Source organism: Aquila chrysaetos, chromosome 16 (assembly GCF_900496995.4).
Source record: "Aquila chrysaetos chrysaetos chromosome 16, bAquChr1.4, whole genome shotgun sequence".
NCBI classification, from domain to species: Eukaryota; Metazoa; Chordata; class Aves; order Accipitriformes; family Accipitridae; genus Aquila; species Aquila chrysaetos.
In genome coordinates, this window is record NC_044019.1 from 16550515 (window position 1) to 16571051 (window position 20537).

At 39.9% G+C, this 20537-nt stretch overlaps 1 protein-coding gene across 11 annotated transcripts in view; it reads left to right on the forward strand.

The window, feature by feature from the left end:
• The window catches only part of TUB (TUB bipartite transcription factor), a 172512-nt gene that overhangs the window by 114189 nt on the left and 37786 nt on the right, over nt 1–20537 (forward strand). For 4 of the 11 annotated variants that reach the window (XM_041129078.1, XM_041129075.1, XM_041129079.1 and 1 more), the window contains exons 2-4: nt 4816–4867; nt 7428–7590; nt 19618–19755. In XM_041129078.1, the coding sequence (XP_040985012.1) occupies nt 4816–4867; nt 7428–7590; nt 19618–19755 (353 nt within the window). The remainder of the gene's footprint in view (nt 1–4815; nt 4868–7427; nt 7591–19617; nt 19756–20537) is intronic. The other 7 variants (XM_041129080.1, XM_041129081.1, XM_030038309.2 and 4 more) reach the window with 2 other exon arrangements.

Sequence of the window (20537 nt, forward strand, 5' to 3'; positions counted from 1 at the left end):
TTGTCAGGCAGAAACAATAGAGCTGCGTTACTGTGTCAGACTTTTTTCCTTTAAAAAAAAAAAGTCAGCAACTACACACATTTTGCACATTCTAATTGAAAACATTTCTTCTTAATTCTTTTTTCTTGCAATGGCTTACTGAAATGTGAGCAGTTTGCATATTCAAAGAGTAAAGGTGAAGTACTTGCTGTGAAATGTGTTATTTGAATTAAGGCTTTTCTGATTTTACTCAAATTGAAATCAGTCCATGTGGAATTACAGTAAAATGTAGCAAGATCTTGATTTACAGAATCTTCTCCTTCATCTCAGAAGTAAATTGTGGAGCTTCATGTAATCACAAAGCTTCATGTAATCACAAAGCTTCATGCTTAAAACCTGATTGGTCTTGGGCTTCTCTCTAAATGATTTTTAAGGAATACAGATTATGAAGAGCTTAGAATACTAAAATTCTTGCTTATATTTGGGTCTTCAATATGACATGCAGCAGTGTAGAAAGCCTGGTTATTTTTGTGTAAATTGAATTTAATGTTGAAACTGTCTCTGTAAAATAGATTTTGTGTCTTAAAAAGGTGGTATGAAAAGTAATACTTTGGCAAAAAGGTGATTGTTCATTTCATGTATTTCCGTTTAGAAAATAGGAGGTTGGGATATTTGAATCAAATGCCATGTTTAAAATTTGAAAATAATGCTATCTAAATTTAATACTTAAGTCTCTGTGAGCATTCGTCCAGGCTGCTAATATGAATCTTTACAATATATAGCTATATGGTTAACTTCTTAAGCCCAGCATCCAGTAAACTGTAATGGGTGGTTGTTCGAGTTGTGTATAGATGGATGGGTCTTCCCTGGATAATTGTCTGCAAGGAAATATATACAAGCTCTGATTTGTTAACTGCATTTGGACTAGACTATTACCGCAGACCTGAAGCACTGTTTACAATATTATATATAGTGTGAAATTGCTTTTTGTTTTAAATGGGTCAAAACCATAGCCAAGATGCCAGGTGGATACATGATACTTGATTAAATAGGAGCAAAAATGAACCACGCTGGATCTTCAGGATGCTTCAGCACGCTCAGCAGATTGCTAATATGTATGCATTCCCTTCAATAATTCAATTTTCATGAATGGTAAAGTTATATTTCTCTATTAAGACTGACTGAGTTTCATGCAGCTGCTGGGATTTTCTAGCATCACATCAAACATGTAGGCAGAATTGTTCTAAAAGCCTCATGCTCTATGAGGTTATTTCCTGTAGTGGTCCTGCCATGTCACAGCCATAGTTTTTTCCACTGTACTGGGCCTTTAGTCTCTGACCATCTCAGTTATTTGGACCGCTGAGCAACAAAACCGTGACCACTTCTGAAACTGGGCAGGATAGGCTGGGTCCTCACCACGTGCACAACTCTGGCGGAGGAAACAGCGATTGATTTCTGTTCTCTTTAAAGACCAGGAAGGGCAAAGACCGTGCTTCTGCTCCTAGACTTTTGTGTTTTCCAAAGAAAGAAAAGGGTACCTTCTCTGGATTTCAGCTCTTGGACCCTGGAGCATTTGTCAGAGTGCATGGCCTGCCAGATGCTGTGGCAAGATCATCTGCTAAGTCTTTCTGCAAGGTTTCACTGAAGCGTGAGAAAAAGGGTCAGTAGTGGTTACAGACTTGCATCTCAGAGTCCGCTGCAGATGTTTTTCAAGGCAGAAAGAGTGAGGGCCTGGTGGAATTGCTACGGAAACAGAGGTTATGTTATTTATTTACTTATTTATTTATGTATTTATTAAAACCCTGATGTCCCTTAATGGCAAATCTTGGAAGTCACCCAGTCTCAGGAGAGTTGTTCTATTGAAAAGCAGGAAATGTGAAGTATTGGCTGCTAATCAGCAACTCCAAGGTCCACTAGTCCTGTGGAAAATATTAACATACTTTGTTAGGCTAATATTTTATTTATATACACAGTCTCAAACTGAAGTGCTCTGCTATTATAGCAGAACAATATGTAGGCTAAATTGGATCCTCTTTTTATTTGGACTTGCATAAACATTATTTAGGAATCAAGAAAGGACAGAACTGCAGCTTTTCAGTGATACGGGCATTGGGTAACTGTTAAAATAGAGTTGGTGGTAATGAGGCGTTTTTCACACTGGGAAGGATTCAGAAGAGTGGTGTGGCTGTCTGGTGGGAGTAAGGCATTCTCATACAAGTCCAGTAATCTGGAGGGGGAGAGAACTGTTGAAGTAACTATTCTACTGAACCTCAGTGAAGAAAACTGGAGTTCAATTATAGTGTTGAATGTTACAGCTTAAATAATGCAAGGCTTGTAGTTAATGCATATTTACAAGAGGATTGTGGAAGACTACCCAGAACCTTATAAAATATGAAGTGAGAGAATGAAGGACCGGGAAGTTCCAGACGAGCTTGTCAGCTGGTTTTCAAGCCATGCTGCTCTTGGTGTCAGCTTTGATTGCATATATTCAGAGGCTATAAAAACAATGTCTTGCAGTAGAAGGGCAATATGGAGAGGTGTTCTAGCGTTACAGCATCCATAGTTTTTGGATGGAGTTCCATTTTTTGGCAGTGTGTCTGATAGTTGCTTTGCATTCGTGGAATGCTGAATCAATGCAAATCACACCCTTCCTCTGACTGATGTTTACTGTGGTGTTACTTCAAATGTCATGTTTACTGTGGTAAGATTGGGCATAAAGAGACCTGTGGGAGCTGTGCTTGCTTACCTGAACCTGAATTTATCTTGTTGTGGCTTCCTAGGGAGTCACAGGTAAGGTTTAGAACCTGACAGAGGACGTTTCTCTGCTCCCTTGTTCCGTGCAGTGTGTTATGCCAGGATATGGTGTGATGGGAAAGCAGAGGAAGCTAGAGTCATCCGGAGCGCTTAGACACCTTGTCTGCGATAGAGAATTTAGAATTATAGCCAATCTAGCATAATACTGAAAACCATTATATTCACATAAAGATAATTACTGAACTGGTGGTTTATGGGAATGTCTGAGAAGTGCATATATAGCTCATTTAACATATGTGAGGGAGTCAGCATAGTCTGATTTATAAAGCAGAAGATGAGAGGAGAGAAGAGATCAGAGATTTCTCCTTAGCTCTGCAAATGACTGGTGGAGTAGAGCAATATTGGCTCTTGACCTCTCTGCGTATTGGAGCTGTATGTATGCACTGCTGCCTCTGCAGTTCTTATGGTCTGTATTAGCATCATTGCATGGTTTTGGCTTTTTACAAGTATTGTCTTAAATGAGGAGGACTTGTTCAGGCCATTAAGCCTGAAACTTTATACTCAGGCATCTTTTACTCAATTGTTTGGCCAAAGATAGCCGTTAGGGTAGTTTCACTTTCTAGGAGTGCACTTAATATATATTGCAGTTGTAGTGAAGCACTCTTGGAAAAAAACCTGATATTGTATACCATGGAGGAATGTGTGTCTTCTTTTTATAACTTGTTTCTGTAATTTGTCAAATGAAGAATGCTTGGTGTAAAGCAGAACATTTTTGTGAGTGTGAGGGGTTTTTTGTTTAATTTTTTTGTGGACTATGAGTAATGCATTATCTCTACAAGAGACTGTGTAATTTCATACCTGAGGTACTTGTACAGCATAGTTTCACTCTGTGGAACATCAGCCTTTTGTAACATACAACGTGAGTATAAATTGTAAAAGGCTGATGCTACCAATAATGCTTGATTATAGGTCTTTGATAATGCTGGCATTGGAAAGGTGGCATTCTGCATGCCTTTATTAGCTGTCCTGTCTAACTCTACTATAACGTTACTGTCTCCTAAAAAGTATCTATTAATACATGGGAAGTCACATTTTTTATGAAATTTCCATTGCAATACAATTTGGTTGTATGTAGGTCAGAATCCAGGTTCATTTGTCCTGGATTTTTTCTTTTTATCTTTTTGATTGTTAAGAGTGATTATAAAAAAGGAGGCTAATCTTTCATAAAAACGTGTTGTAACAGAAAATGGATTCTACTTGTAAGAGGCTGGGGTTTTATTGTCCTATAGCACTATTTTCCTTGTAGATGATATATTACAGTTTAAAAGATTTAATTATCTGTGTTCAATGTTTAACCATAATGTTCTTACAAGAGAGCTTCGTTCTCCAGAAAAATAAAGTGTAGTCAGTAGTTTGATAAAATACTTCACAAAAATAATTTTCTGATTTCAATGCCATTAGTTTTTACCATCTAATTAATGAAAATGATTGAATGTGCAGGAGCTAATCTCCCAACTAGCAACAATTAGCAGAAATATGGCAGTGCGCAATACTGTGTGTCTTGCCAGTCTCTAGAAGTTGAAGTGCATGGGAATAAGTGTTACTTTTCAGATACTCAGGAATAAATTGTGGTTTTCAGTGTGCAGAAGATTAGACAGTTAATTTTCCTAATGTAATTTTAAATACTGCTAGGTTGCTAAGCAGCTCTCTTACTCTTCTCACTTTTTATATGCTTTATATGCAAATTTGCAATCAAACCCTGTTGCTGTATACATTGACATTTTGCATTAGAAGACAGTGGAGAAGAAAACAAGCCGTAGACTGTGGATTTTGCATTTCTTTGTGAACTGGCTGAATACATATATTTGTTGAAGTTTATGTGAGCCAGAGTTTTTCAATTTTTCATGGACTGCATTTAAATTCTCTTGAGCCAACTTTTGCAGGTTAGGGCAGGCAAACTTTCATGGAACATAGTGGGAGTTTTAAATGGAAGACTCCTGCAAAAGTTTGCTCCAGTGATTGCTGTTAGGTGTTGTTTTGAGTGATAAATTTGTTCCAATTACGTACTCTTTGTCTTTGCAGTGTTCTGGATGATGAGGGGAGCAGCCTGCGTCAGCAGAAGCTTGACAGGCAGGTAAGATTTTGGAGGGGGACCTTCTTGCTCTCTGAAGTCTAGATCTTGGAGTAATGAAATCACTGATGTATATCTGGTAATTGATAGAAAATTGCATCCTCTGATTAGGGAATGCAAAAGAGAGGTCTGTGGAGGTTACAGCTTGCTTAGAAGTCTGACTTCATTTAAAATTTTTCTTATGACTGTGGTTTGAGTGATTCTCATTTCCAGTGCCTCGGACTTGTTTTAAGTTGACTTACAATGTATTTGTTACGCCTTTGATGGACCAGAAAGGACAAGAAGTTCTGGCAGACATGCCAGCCAACAGAGGTTTACCACAAAGTTTTTACATCTTTTTCTTTGTGTTCCAGGGATTTAGCCCTTGTGGCTGTAAACTAGTGGCACTATGTGCTATGTTGTCTATTTTGCTGCTATATTCCTACATGACTTGTATCAGAAAGTGATTCAGAATTTCTGCCATGAAATCTCAGGGAATTTTGCCATCAAGTTTTAGTGGGGTTTGAGGTTTCCACTTTTCCTTTGATTTTTCTGTGGTCCCCTTTTCACAAACTTTGTCACGTTTATAGTTAAACCTTGTGAGTTTAATTTTATGTTTTTCTATACATTTCTTTTCCCATTGTTTTATCAGCTTGCGTGTCTACCAGCATCTCATTTTCAAATTCAAATACTTTCTATTTATGCCATAATCCTGTACTGAATTCCAATCATTTTGAAGTCATGTTGAGGTGTTCCACACAACTTATGGAGCTGAAGGAGTCCATTCTCCATTCTTATTCTTCAGTTTTAGTGCATCTCCTTTCTAGAAGCAAAAAATCATTGTACAGGAGCACGGAGATGGTAAGGTGTCGTGGTTTAACCCCAGCCAGCAACTAAGCACCACGCAGCTGCTCTATCACTTCCCTCCCCAGCTAGACAGAGGAGAGAAAATATAACAAAAGGCTCATGGGTCGCGATAAAGACAGGGAGAGATCATTCAACCAATTACCATCATGGGCAAAACAGACTCGACTTGGAGAAAATTAACTGAATTTATTGCCAATCAAGCCAGAGGAGGGTAATGAGAAATAAAACCAAATCTCAAAACACCTTCCCCCCACCCCTCCCTTCTTCCCAGGCACAACTCCACTCCCAGTTCTCCCCACCTCCTCCCCGCAGCAGTGCAGGGGAATGGGGAATGGAGGTTACAGTCAGTTCATCACACGTTGTCTCTGCCGCTTCATCCTCCTCAGGGGCAGGACTCCTCACACTCTTCCCCTGCTCCAGCGTGGGGTCCCTCCCATGGGAGACAGTCCTCCACGAACTTCTCCAACGTGGGCCCTTCCCACGGGCTGCAGTTCTTCATGAACTGCTCCAGCGTGGGTCCCTTCCACGGTGTGCAGTCCTTCAGGAGCACACTGCTCCAGCGTGGGTCCCCCACGGGGTCACAAGTCCTGCCAGAAAACCTGCTCCGTGGGCTCCTCTCTCCACAGATCCACAGGTCCTGCCATGAGCCTGCTCCAGCACGGGCTTCCCACGGGGTCACAGCCTCCTTTGGGCACCCACCAGCTCCGGTGTGGGGTCCTCCCTGGGCTGCAGGTGGAGATCTGCTCCACCGTGGACCTCCATGGGCTGCAGGGGGACAGCCTGCCTCACCGGGGTCTTCCCCACGGGCTGCAGGGGAATCTCTGCTCCAGCGCCTGGAGCATCTCCTCCCCCTCCTTCTTCACTGACCTGGGGGTCTGCAGAGTTCTTTCTTTCACATGTTCTCACTCCTCTCTCTGGCTGCAGTTTCTGTGCCCCAGCAACTTTTTTTCCCCCTTCTGAAATCTGTTATCCCAGAGGCACTACCACCATTGCTGATGGGCTCGGCCTTGGCCAGTGGCGGGTCCGTCTTGGAGCCGGCTGGTATTGGCTCTGTCAGACATGGGGGAAGCTTCTAGCAGCTTCTTACAGAAGCCACCCCTGTACCCCCCTGCTGCCAAAACCTTGCCATGCAAACTCAATACATAAGGTAATGGATAAGTAAAATTAACAGTTCAGTTCTCTGAAGTTGTGGAAGAGGGCCCAAAGGGAGAGATGCCTATGGTGCCATTGGATGCTGAAGGTTTTGGTTTTCAGCAGGTCTAGCTGAGAAATTCCAGTGTTTAATTAAACTTCATCTTGTATGGTTGTTAAATTAGGGTCATGTCCAGCATTATCACTCGATTCTAGTTTGCAGATTACCTGCTTTTAATTTACAGAAACTTAAATCGGCATCTCTGCCTCATGCCCTTGCTTACCCTCCCATTGCTTCATACCCAGTACTCTCACACTGTTGTTTTCCCAAGGATTATTTCCAAGCAAGCTCTGATAGCTGGTAGACTGCTCAGAAATATATGTTTTCATTATTTGCTGTTTTCAGCAGAAGGTGTTTTAGCCGTGGGTTGGTTGTGGTTTTTTTGGAAAGATTTCCTATAACCCAATATCCCACTTGCCGACTGCTGCCACTGACTGGAGAATGTAAAGATATCCATTGTTTGTCATCATACGTTGCTACTGTTTGGAGTCCAGTAACAGATGCTTTTCTTTGTATTTTCCTCAGAGAGCATTGCTAGAACAGAAGCAGAAAAAAAAGCGCCAGGAGCCATTAATGGTTCAGTCCAATGTGGACAGTCGCACAAGAACACGTAGAATGAAACATTCAGAAGAACAAGCACCATTGGTTGAATCGTATCTTAACAGCAACAGCAGCACCATATATCATGGTATACGAATATGATCTATTGTGTGTATATTTACTGCAAGTCATAGTATGATGCTCTCCATGTTAAATTTATGCTAATGAGAACAAAGGTTGTTGTTTGGGATTTTTTAGTAAATAATTGATATCCTTCACTTGTGTTTGGGGATAAAACCGTCAGAACTTGCAATGCTAGCCTAACAGGAGGGAGTGAGGTGACTAGCTGCCATTTCAGTGCTGTGGGGAAGAGGGAGTGGCTTGTCCCTTCTGCCACGAATATTTGTCTTCAGCTGTGGTTCCTACTGAACTAAAGCTTATGCTGTTCCACTCTATGTATTCCTCTGTACATAATTTTGCTTAAGCCTGACAGTGGTAATGATAAATTTGAAACCTGTTAACTAATTTCAGCCTAAATTTGCATATAATAATTTCAAAGATACTGTGTTTCTGCAAGGTTCATTAAAATAGGTGAGTAGGTAGAGAAGAACATTTCAAGCTTGTACAGTGTTGTCTACCCTTCCTTATTAAAGATTACAAAACCTAGAAGGGACAGAGACACTTCAGGTATCACAGCCATAGGGAAAAAGTTATAATGCCATTTCTATATTGTTAGACTTCAAAGAATTTAATCATCAGAAATAAATCCTAAGGAAACCAGTCGTTATTTAGTTTTGTGCTCGTATGGCCCATGCTTGTTGGCCCCCTAATGAGGGTAGGTGCATACTTTTCCTCAGGATTTCCTAGAGGGAAGCTTGGTAACCCTTGTTATATTGTGTCTCTTGTAGATCTTGTTCCAGGTTGCTAACACCTCCAAGAGTTATAGAGAACAGTAATTTTCAAATTTTCTTGTTTTGCAGATCGTTAAGTTGAATTTGATTTCATAAGGGATTCATAAGCCTCAATAGCAAAAGGCTTCCTTCCCTGAGTATTGATGGGTGGGTGGGACAGGAGCTGAAACCTACTGGTACTGGGAACACAGGTGGCTGTTTTCAGGTTGGGAATGCTACTAGGTGGCAGAGTACTTATGGTTTAATGTCTAAAACCCAAAACCTTAGATGCCTTTGTGAATCTACCTCTGGACAAAAAACCCAAACCAATCAGTATCCTACTCTTAAACAAACAAACAAACAAAACCTTAATCCAACATTCAGTTCAGATCTCTATCAAGTACACTGCATGTGCTATACTTTTTGTCTGCCCTGTCATTTCATTTTCAGTCGGTGGTCACATCTTTCAACAAGGAGATGGCAGGTATTTACTGGACTAACTAATCATGCTGTGAGAAGTGCAGGTTTCAGAGTCTCTAGCCCTGATTTGCAATTGGTGGCATTTTTTTGGTGTGGTTTCAGCTACAGAATTTATTGTTAGAAACTGGAAATTGCATTGATTAAATGTTAAGGTTTCATTAATAATGGGCCGTCTTTATCTTGCTTCTGCAAGCAGATAGACTCCCATAAGTGATCTCAGATGGAGAATTATTTTTTCCCTTAGTATTATTTTAATTGTGTTTTTCTAATAAATATTAAAAGCATTAGTAATATTTATCTCTCTTTACTGTCTTTTTCTTAGGGTCTGGGAGGAAAATTTTTAAGATGAAACTAAATTTCTTTCCAGTCTGACCTAAGAATCTGATTTAGCACAGAATTTTAGTTTTTCTTTATTTTTTAATCAGAGAAAACAGAAATTTTCTCTCTTTCCTCTTTCACTCAATAGCTTATCAAAGGTAAAGAACTGTTCTAAGAAATAGTATCTTATGGTACAGAGGTGCTGTCGTATACTAAACCTTCTGTAATGTCAGTTGAACAAGGTTTTAATTTTCACAGATCAGAGAAACAGACATTACTGTCCCATAAATGGTAGCAAGTTTCATATCTGCACTAACTGAGCTAAATTTTGCAACAGTTTGCACCAAAGTGGACTTTCTGACTTAAGTGAGATTAACTGTGCTTTTAAGGTAAGTGACCCTTCCTGTAATATTACACCACACCATTTACTGGAGTACTTACCAATTTATTCTCCTTAAATCAGTTTGTTCTAAATTTGTCTCTCAAATCCTTTCAATATTTCAGAAAGTTTCAGAGAAGCAGAAAAATATAGTAATGTTTCTCATATTCAACCTGGAGTTTGTTAATCCCTGGGGAGAGCTGTCCTTGCAATAAGCTGTGCAGTTAGCAAAAGCCACCTTAGGAGAATTTAATTACCTAGTAAAGTATTTTATTGCCTTGTAAAATCCTTTAGTAGGAACGTTGCTTTTGAAAATATTATAAGAACTCCAGAAGTGTCCTTTTTTGGTGTGGTCTTCTCTGGGAATGTGCATAGTGTCTTAGGTTACGGTGTTTGCACGGTACATAGTTAGGTTTTGATGGCCATTTTTAACTATGGTATTCAGCTTCAGGGTTGGCACTCTTTTCCCCTTCAATGAAAACATTTGTATGTGGGAGTGTCGGATGCATGAGACAGCTGGGCTGTTTCTAAAGAACTATTCTGCTCTTTTCCGTTCATTTGTTTCTGTTATGGGCATGCTGATTTTAGGTTAAGAATGACTCTTTGATGGGAGTTGATGGTCTACTGAATGAACTACATTGCTTGGATGAGCATGTTTGTGAAATCAATTCCTGTACGGCAAATGCTACAAAAAGAACACTTCTTTCCGCCAATCATCTTCCTCTACTCTCTTTTTTAGCTTGTACTAATTCTGTGTAGCACAAAAGTACTTGTTGATTTCAACAAATAATTGGATGCCTGTGTGGAGATATCTCTATGGTACTTTGAGCAAAGTAGGTCAGAGATAACATCTCAGCGATTCTGAGATGCTAGGCTTTCTGCGCTGGGAAATTTTCTTTCATACGCTGCCATAGCTTATTCTGATGCAGTTATCTGTGCTGCAGTGGTTCCCTGGTGGGCAACTCTACTCTGGAATAAAACCTCATTTCATTCCAGAATAATTATCAGAGTGTGGAGTAAAAAGTCAGTCACTTTTGTTCTGGAATAGAATATCACCTGGTGAGCTATTTGTAGGTAGATATAGTGGAACAGCATATTTTGCTACTTAAGCTGATCATACGTTTTTCCATATGAAGGAGTCCTTGGCTGCTTTCGAACCTCTGCAGGGAGTTGCAGGGTGATTGCTGGTAGTCCTCTGGCTGCATGTGTATTTTGCTTCATCTAGCTTGGAGCTGAAGGGAAGTGCAAATAAATGTTGGATGCAATAGGATGGAGGGATGTTAATTAAGGGCTGTGACTGAGCTCAGCTGGGGCAGCTCACAAAGGGGATAATGCCAATGTGGCTTTCCTACACTTGTGTTGCTCAGGATTGAAAATGCTGGGACCAGTTTAATTCAGTGTGAAACTGAGCATGTACAGGGCTCTTGAGTTTCTTTTTTGTTAGTTAAATAAATAGCAAAATGGCTCTGCTGAAAGCATGTCTCCACAGAGTAAGGAGGAGTATTGCCAGGATCACCGTAATTTTTTCTTAGATACCTTCAAAGCAGAGAGGTGACATGTTGGTAGGATGAAATGGTATCTCTGCTCCCTGCCAAGTGTTACTAGCAATTCTTCTGGGTGCCCTGAGACTTTTAAGGAGATGGGTGCCCTTCCACTGAGGAAGTGTCTCTGCAGAATTCACCATGCACAAGTCTCCAGAGAGATCATTTCTTCTCAATCCCTGCCCATATTGCACCTACAGGTAAAAGTTTTCAGATCCTGTTGCTTGTAAATGACTTGCATGTGGTATATCTTTTTAAAACCTTTTCGTTGTTGGCATAATGCCTAATTAACTAGTAACAACAAAAGCATTTGACTTATCTGTGGGAATGGACATGAATTAAGTTGGAAAGGCCAACTCGAGATAAAATGAATCCTTGGCACTCCGGTCCATGATGGTTAGTTTGAGCTGGAGTATTAGCCAGTGGTAATGCAGTGCTTGCCTGTCAGCATCTGTAGATCAGGTAGGACCAAGCATACAGGAAATTGCTTTTGTTACTTGGAAAGGATTACAGAGATATATTTCATGGGAACAGAACCTTTTGTTTTATAATTTGTGCATCTAGGAACATAGGCACGCTAGTAGGAGTAATAGTTTCATGGCAGCATTTCTAGATAAATCTGGGACAAAGCTGAGTATATGGAGGTAACAGAAAGTGTTCATGTAAAATGATGAATGCAGTGTCCTTCCATCACCCCTGAAATGAAGGTATTAATATAGTTTTGGGACCACACTTGTAGGTTAGACCCTAAATTATCTGCCTGCCATTTCAAGCAATAGGTATCCTTCCATTAACTTCCATGATGTTTGGCTCCAGTTGTTACAATTACAAATAATGCCTCTCTCTCTTGCAGTACCAAATACAACTTCATCGCTATTTCATCATTCTAAATAGCAAAATAATAACCAGTAACAACATTTTGTATTGCTATTAAGTTCACGTTGTATATAAAAGACAACAAAGTCATTTATTCTCTGGAATAAATTTAATCCCTCTGTGTAGGAGAGATCACTTACAAATTGCTTTGTCTTCTCTTTCTTGTGTTCTTGTTTATTTTTGATTCAGTGTCCTTCATAAGGACATATTGCTACCTGTTTGTTTAAAGTTTTTATTAAATTTTACTTGCCATTGTGTAATGCATCACAGTCACATCTGCTGGTTTGTTTTCATGTATCTCTACACCACTTGTTTTGTGAAGTTTGTTGAAAACCTGAGCAAACATTTTAGCCTGATATGACATTGCAAAATTCTGCTACGAGTACAGTTCTTTTCAGTCTGGATTGCAAATACATACTGAGCATTCCTGGAGCCAAATAGCATGCAGAGATAAACTAGTTACTGCAACAATTTAATTACATTATTTAATTACATCTAATGCAAATGATGAAAGACCATTTTTACAGAGAAGAGTAATTTTACTTCTGTGAAAATGGTGAATTTCCATTGGGGAGCGATTTTTCTTTTCACAGCACTGAGGAAGGCGGAGATTTGAATGAGTGCCAGATATGCTTTCATTAATATTACCATACTTCGTTGCAGCTGTGGCTTTTTTTTTTTTTTTTTAAGACTTGAAATTAAAAATGTTTTCAATTAGATACTCTCAGAGTAATTTTCATGGCAACTTCCAATTTAGAGATTTAGATTAACCATGTGTAAAAAGACAAAATTACTTTCTTACTTTCCTCCTTTGACATTTGGCAGCACATCTAGATGCAATGGTTGTGTGGTGTGTTGAATAGACTTCTGATGACAAGTCATAGCTCTGGATTGTTAAATTTGATGTGTCATTCAGCTCCTTTACCATGAATGATGAGAGAGAGTTTTCTGATGAGTATCAAGCTGTCAACTTCATAAGATGGCATCAGTTAACCATTCATTTAAAAAAAGCATATATTTGCGTGTTCATCAAAACACTGTCTCGCCATCCCTGTTTTCCACTGACCTTGAAATGAGAAGGTATTAGTTTATTTTTTGAAGATAGCAAGGAATGTTCTGTGCACAAGACTATTAATACTGAGAGATCAGGCAGCACTCCAAGTATCATGTGGGCAAAATACTTAACTTCCAATAAGCATATATTCTGAAATCTCCCTTTCAGCCGCAGTCTCTTCACCTTCGTCTAAAGGGGAAGCATCTTTTTTTTGATTTATCAGCAGTCCTTGCTGCGCTAGTACATTTCCAAAATAAACAAACTAACCCAGCAGCAACGATCAGAGAGCAGTGGGTAGCAAGTCGTTTAGAGGTCTTCTTGTGGTTCTTGGTACTGGAAGATTTGAGAAAGACGTTTAGAGGCAATTGCTCACAATTTGAAGTTGCTTGAAAAACCTCCCTTCTCTTTGCTTTAAAGTCCCACTTAAAGTGTATTTACTTTCAGTTACTACTTCAAAACTAGCCATTATTTTCTGTCCGTGACAACCTCAGCGTCCGGGAGCGGCAGGGCCAGGAGGTGAGGGTGACCCCAAGCACGGGCACTGCCCTCGCAGACGGAGCTCCATCCCACAGGCTTCGAACGCGGCGGGCAGAGCCGGCTGCTGCTAACGGGATTCTCGGCCGTCCCACACACGCCAAGGGATGAACTGGGGCCAGGGCCCTCCAGGGTGCCAGTCCGGGCAGAAAGGAGACAGGGCCAGGAGACGAGGCAGCAGCGTCCGTACGAGGGGTCCATCGAGCAGATGAGCCACCTCTAGCGTGGCGCCGGGGTCGTACCTACAGCACAGCCCCGGGCTGAGCTGGGAGAGAGCCCACGGGCAGGGGGTGGGTGGAAGCCCCCAGGGAGGCTCGTCAGGGCAATTAAAGCCTACTCGTGCCCTCGGGGCCGCCATACATAAAATGATTGTGTAATTTCTTACTGTCCTTAATCTTCCCGGCATAGGTTTTTCATGGCTAATTTTAGCTTTCCTTATTAGCCGTCTGCTCTCCCAAAGAGTCTAATTCATTGCTATTAACTCTCCATTTCACGTGCTCCCTTTTCTTTCCCCCTCCCCAGAGTCAGACAGCAGATACGCGGGGGTTAAGAAGCATCCTTTGTTTAATTCCTTCCTTTGTTCTTTCTGAGGGAATCTCCTTATAGCAATGAGCTTTTAATAATGTCCTTAAGCAGTACCAGGTTCTCACGTACACTTGTTCCTTTTTTCTCAGCCCGTTCACATTCAGTTTCACAAGTATTTTCACCTTTGTAAAATCAGCCTGGTCAACACATCAGTGTTAGATACATAAACTGCAAGGAGCCGTAGGGAATTTATGGGCCGTACAAGTTTTTTTGGAATCTGGAATTTAACTGTAAGTTACTAGCTGCAGGGGTAATGCCTTTGATTATAAGCATTTTGAAGCAGAAATCAAATCTTTGCATGTGATTAAATAGTAACTAACATACCAGAGTCCTTGCCCTAATTCAGGCCCTTGTATTTAACTAATTTTATTTCATTGCATTGTAAAATATAGTGGGTTTGCCCATCTTCCGAATATTTCTGATAGAATCCAGCGTCTTTTAGATGATTGTGGAAATGCTAGACCAGTTCAGAATCTAAGTTGATTAAATAAAGTAATAATGAATGACAGCCCAAATAAGCAGCAAGATTCACTAAGGCTAGAACTTTACAAAGTAAAAGAGCAAGCCATTCTGACAGTGAAACACAGGAGCATCTCAGATAACAGTAAGAAAAGGACAATGAATTTGCATTGATTTGTTAAGGTACATCCTGACTGAACTGTAGTTTATCTTTCTTTGCATGGTACTTATTCTGGATTTCACTTTTACTGTTGAGAGGATGTTGGTAAATAGAATGAATGTTTGCCTTATACAGTTAAGCCAATGATTTGCCTCGCATACCTCATTGTCTGTTTCAGCCTCTTTCTACTTAAGGTGTTTTCCAGACAGACTGCACAAATTTTTAATGTATCCACTTAAAGTTTTTTTTTCTTTTTGTGATTTTTCACTCACTTCATTCTTTGCATACTGTACTGATCAAAACCAGTTGGTTTTTTTTTTTTAGCACAGGGCATTTTTATGTGATAGAGATTGGTAAGTTGTGATTCATAAATTTTTTGTTTGTTTCCTTCTTCCTCTAAGATCATAAGAGTGTGCAAGCACTCATATCAAGAAAAATGGTCATGCAAATGGAAAAAAAAAATCTGCATTTTCATTGCATGCTACTTTGAAACTAACTTCCTGTGTGAACTTCTCATCATGAGGGCCAGATGAAAAAACATGCTTTTCATTTTATTCACTCATATAAACGTGTGGATAACTATCTTTCAATATTTTTTTTTTCAGTTTGGTGTTGTCTGCATCACAGATTACTCACTTACTTACAGATTTCATCCTTTTGTTTGATTGTACGTTGTAGCTTTATCCCTGTAACATGCAGTGTTGTCCAACACAGAACTGATTCGTGGGAGAGGCTTCTTTTTCCCACTTTTAGCAGTTAGGCCATTGGTGATGGAAGGCAAAGCCAGGACACTGCCCCTCTCTGCTTTGATGCAAGTTCTTCTACACTCACCTTGTACTATGCTAATAGACTATTTGTTTGTTGTTCCTCTTTTCTTTTCAGCTCAGGTCCTGAATTAATATTGCAATCTGTGCTCTTTTCTGTCTCCACAAAAGTATTTTTTTCTAATACTGTATTGAGGTTAGTAGTCAGTACTTGATTTAATGAACATGGAAGAATAACACTAAAATTAAAATCATGTCATTGTTTTATTTGAGAACTTGCCATTTATCTCAAAACTGTTTCTTACGAGTCCAAATGAGAATGAAACACCAGATCTGAGAGTCCAGCATTATTAGCTCTTTGGAATTCTGTCTTATGGCAACACATGCTCTTCCATTTTTGTCTTGTCTAAATGCAAATTCTAGTACAAACAAATAATTCTAATAGAAAAGGAAAATCTGCGGGATTTTTTTTTTAAGTGAAGATTTTAATAATTTGGGATGGGCCATATGGAGTGTCGGGCTAGATTTTCAAATGTAGTCTCCTGTTGTTTAAGATAACTATCAATGGGGACTTTTAAAGTTGCCTAAATTTCTTTTTGTACTGAAATCAGTGCATTTTTGAGTGATAGTCTTTGAAACTCCATCCCTGTGTAGCTGTATTTAAGGTTCTTAATTTATTTATCCTGTGGTACTGCCTATCATTGTTTTTAACTTTTTAACATCCAACTAAGGACATAATCATATTGTCATATCAGTGAATATTATCTAGGGAGGCCAGTTTATCTCATTTTTTTTATTCAGGCTTTCTTGCAGGGAACTGTAAATTGTTTTACGGGGCTGTCTAGAGTCTGTGGAGAATGCAGGTTAGACTTTGCCTCGAGGTTCCCACCCTGCTGAGAAGGGGAATTCTTGTCAGACTGTTACTTAGTGATCCAAAGATGTAGTAGAGGGCAGAGGGAAGGACATTTGATCCCCTGACAACATGGTTGGTGATAAACATTGCCTCTACAAATTCCTTATCTCCAGAAAGACAGACTGGAAGGAGTGCTGGTTTGATAAGTTCAAAGCTCCACATGCTAACGACCAGCTGCAGAGTGAGTATGGAGGGTATTAGAAATGGTTGTTCTTGCAACTCTCCAGGGTGGGAGAAAGCACTGGAAACAGAAAATAGAATTTTTTCCTTTGCTCCACATCTAAATCTGCCGGAGCCACTGAGCAAGGTAGGCCCACAGACCTCTCTCTGTAGGTCGGCAGGCTTCGGAAGATAGCCCATTGCCCACTCCTCTGCAAGGACTGGAGTGGTGACTGGCCCTGTTCAGGGGAGCTGCTGCGCTGCGTAAACTGCACTCCCTACCACGCTGCAGTGGGCAGCGCTTACGCGGGAGGCGTGGGGGGGGATTAGTGCTGACGGGCAGGGGAGACCAGTGTTTACCCTGTGCTTAAATGCAAGTACGTAGCCAAGTCCCCTGGAACGCAGTGCTGTCCTGAACTGAATTTGTACGGTCAGTAGCAAAACTACGTAATTTCTTTGATACCTGCAGTCACAAGAGAAAATATTAGTGAGTGGATGAGCCTTACCTAGTTCTGCTGTTTGCCGAATAGTTAGTAGCTAAGAATAAGATGGTTTTGTGGTGGAGATGCTATTTCGGGATTCAATTTGGATTTATTTTAGAGGTGGTGCTTTAAATGTAATGGTAGAGCTCAGAAAAGCATCCTGTAGAAACAGGAAATTCTGTGCCGGTTCCTTTCATGAAGCCAGCTGCAGTATCTCCACATTGATGGTTTAAATCTTATTTTGCAGCCTCCGTCACTTATGCCTGACAGTCCTGTTTACCATAGACAGGAGTGATGGTATATGCTCAAAATGGCTGCTGGACTGAAATCTTGTCCTCTGCCTTATAGAGTAAAGCAATGTAAATATTTCCTTCTCTGTCCTTTGAAGCTCCATCACTGTACTTACAGTCAGATATCTCTTGCTGAAAGTTATGAGACAAAAGTAATTCAAAAAGCTTCAGGCTTTTACTTGTTAGATCAAAGGATAGCTGACAAGATAGTGAAGATAAGTCTTTAATTTTTCAATTAACAATATCGGATTGTTTCATCCTTTGCTGATTAATCATTGCTTTGGACCAAGTAAATGATGCTTCATTTGAGTGAATGAGCATGGCCATATTTAAAATGATCTAGAGAACTGTCTGGCCATTTAATATAGGTAATTTGTAAAGTACTGAATTTAATTATAATGTGGATGATCATCTTTAAAACAACTGAAAGAACACACCCTAGTTTTTAAAGAGAGACTGAGCTACAAATACGGGGTAGATTGCTGGGTTGGCAAATCACACCTATTTAAAGACTGTGGAGTGGGGACTCTTTGGTTGCCTGCTTAGTCCGAGGCTGCCGTGCCCATGGAAATAGGACCCAGTGTACTGTTCTTATGTGCCATTTTCCCTGGCATCCTGTGTGCTTACTCCTTTGGTTATGTCTTACTCATTTCCAGTGCTCCTTTACACTCAGCAAAGGGACTGCAGTCTTGTAATTAGTGTATGATAAAGACAGGAATGAGGAGTTGGGCAGTGATAAGCTGTTTCTTTGGGCTTTTAGTCAAGTTAATGTATATTCTCTATAAAACTTGGACTCTTTCTCTGTGTAATGAGAAAAGGAGGGTGTGTGTATTAAGTGCCTCAGATGCTCATTGTGTTGTGAATGTGGTGCTATCCATAACAGATTGCTGTGCTGGGGAGGGTAGCTGTGGGTTTGTAAGCTACAGTCTACACAGACATGACTAAATCCGTTTCATCTTACTCCTCTGAGAGTCTTGTTGCCGTTTCTATTGCTATTCATGCGCATGAAGGGAAGTTGCCTCACAGACCAGAAGCCTAGGGAGAATGTCCCCTTTCAAAGAGAGATTACTGGCAATCCACACATCATTGAGCATCATTTGGTCTTTTGGTGGTTTATGAAGTTTGTTGTGATATTTTTAAAGTAGTTTTATGGGCAATCAGTTCTTTCCAGTAAGGTTTCTTAGTGGACTTCTTTTATCCTTTTAAAGAAAGCACTTTAGTTTTGGGAAAAAGAAAGGGATGGTGGGAGGCCCCAAGTGCCAGGGTGATACTCCTCTGAGATAAACCACAGTCACCACCTAAAGTCAATGGGGCTTAGCAATTGACAGTGACCAGCAGCTGGCACCAAAATCTTTTAGTGCCCACCTATAGGTTGTTTTGTTCGCGGTGTGAAGTTTGGTGATTCCTTTATGTATTTCACAGAGGTGATTGCTTTTATGCCTTTGTAAACTCTATTATTTCACTTCAAGGCTTGGACTGGCCAGAAGAAAGAGTTATTGTGTGTGTTGCTTTCACAGATTCAAATATTAACCTCAAAGTGTGTCATGCTTTTAGAAAATGGTAAAGCCTTTTTTTACTTTGAAAACAACTAGTGTTGCGTGAATTATGCTGACATTCACAGTTTATGCCATGCATATTATGTTGAGACTTCTAAGGAATTAATTAATTTGTGTATGTTACAAAGTAGGAGGAGTTTTTAATTTCAGCTTTTCTATAGTTTCACCACAAAATGCATGGCCGTTCTACTCATCTTACTGTGATATATACAATTGTGCAAGATGCGTTTTGAAAAAAAACCTTCTGATGATTCCTTGTTTACGGGGTTAGGATGTAGCTTTAAACGTAGGCACTACAAAGTCTAAAGAAAATTTTTCTGCCTTCGTGCTGCCACTGTTGATGATCAGTCTGGCAGAGCTTTACTACGAGGAAAAGTGCTTCCTACAATAGCTCAGCAACACATTAATATTCTGATGTCACTTTTGGCCTGAAAGTTAGGAGCTGATACATTATTGGAAGGAGGAAAAATGTTAGGAAATACATCCCAGCTAACCTAACACTTTCAGGTTTTTACTGTAGCTTTGCAAATTCTGGTTTATTTGACTCTCCTCTCTGCATGCATTGTCTGAAATACCAAACAAACTCTGCTATGTCTGCTTACTCTTTTATGCTTTCACAGAGTTCTCAATTCATTCTCTCTTGTCTCTCTCTCCCCCCCCCCTCCCCCCCTCCCCCTGTTTCTCTCTCCTATCTCTCTGTTTTTCTTTTTGGTGGGGTACCCTGAATCTCTCAAGCAGTGCAGGAGGCCGAACAGGAAGATGTAAAGGTGGTAGTGGATGCCCAAGCTCCGAAACCAACTAAAAAAACCAAGGCAGCAGCTGCGAGCTGTCAGACTGGCAGCACCAGAAAGGAGAAAAAAGGGAAACACAAAGGTTAGCTGCATGCGGCTGAATGTCAGATGTTGAATTGACTGCAAAATACTTTTATTATTATTATTATTTATTTGAATTCTGAAAATTGCCTAAAAGTAATTTCTTGACATTTTTATGAGATTGGAAAATGTGAGTGACTTGGTCTTGGCATGTACAACCTGGGAGTGAAGGAGGGCTAAAATTTGTAAACTGAGTCTTTTCCAAAGGAGAGTGTTTGTTTAAATTGCAGAGAAGGAAAAAAAGTACTGATGGATGCTGGTGTTTTCCTGCAGTGTTAAAAAAATGAGAACCATCTTACACCAATGTGGTTTTTTAGACTATCTGCATGTAATGTAATTTGGAGAAACAGCCTTAAATTGCAGTCATTTCTGTCCAGACTCTTACTGAGGTTTAAACTATACAAATTAGAGGTTAAGTGGGCATTTTGAAAATCGATTCAACAAAACCGAGACAGCATCCTCAAAGGGCTTCTTCAAGTTGTTACTTAGTGTTACTCTGTCCCACCTGGTTGACATATGGGAGGTGTTTGTATGAAAAATTTTCTGCAATGACTTTGGGTAAGATTAGATAGACAAAAAAATACACTGTTGACAATGACAAAAGGGTTGGTAGAAATGACACTGCCATTATTAGACTTACTATTTGAACTATGTAGACTAGATGGAAGAAGTGACATGAGCTACTTTAGAGGTATTAAAATTTTATTTTTATATGCACACTCACAAAAAGAGAGCTTTTTGTACCACATACAGTTTCTTTTTATTTGATGGCAAATGACTAAT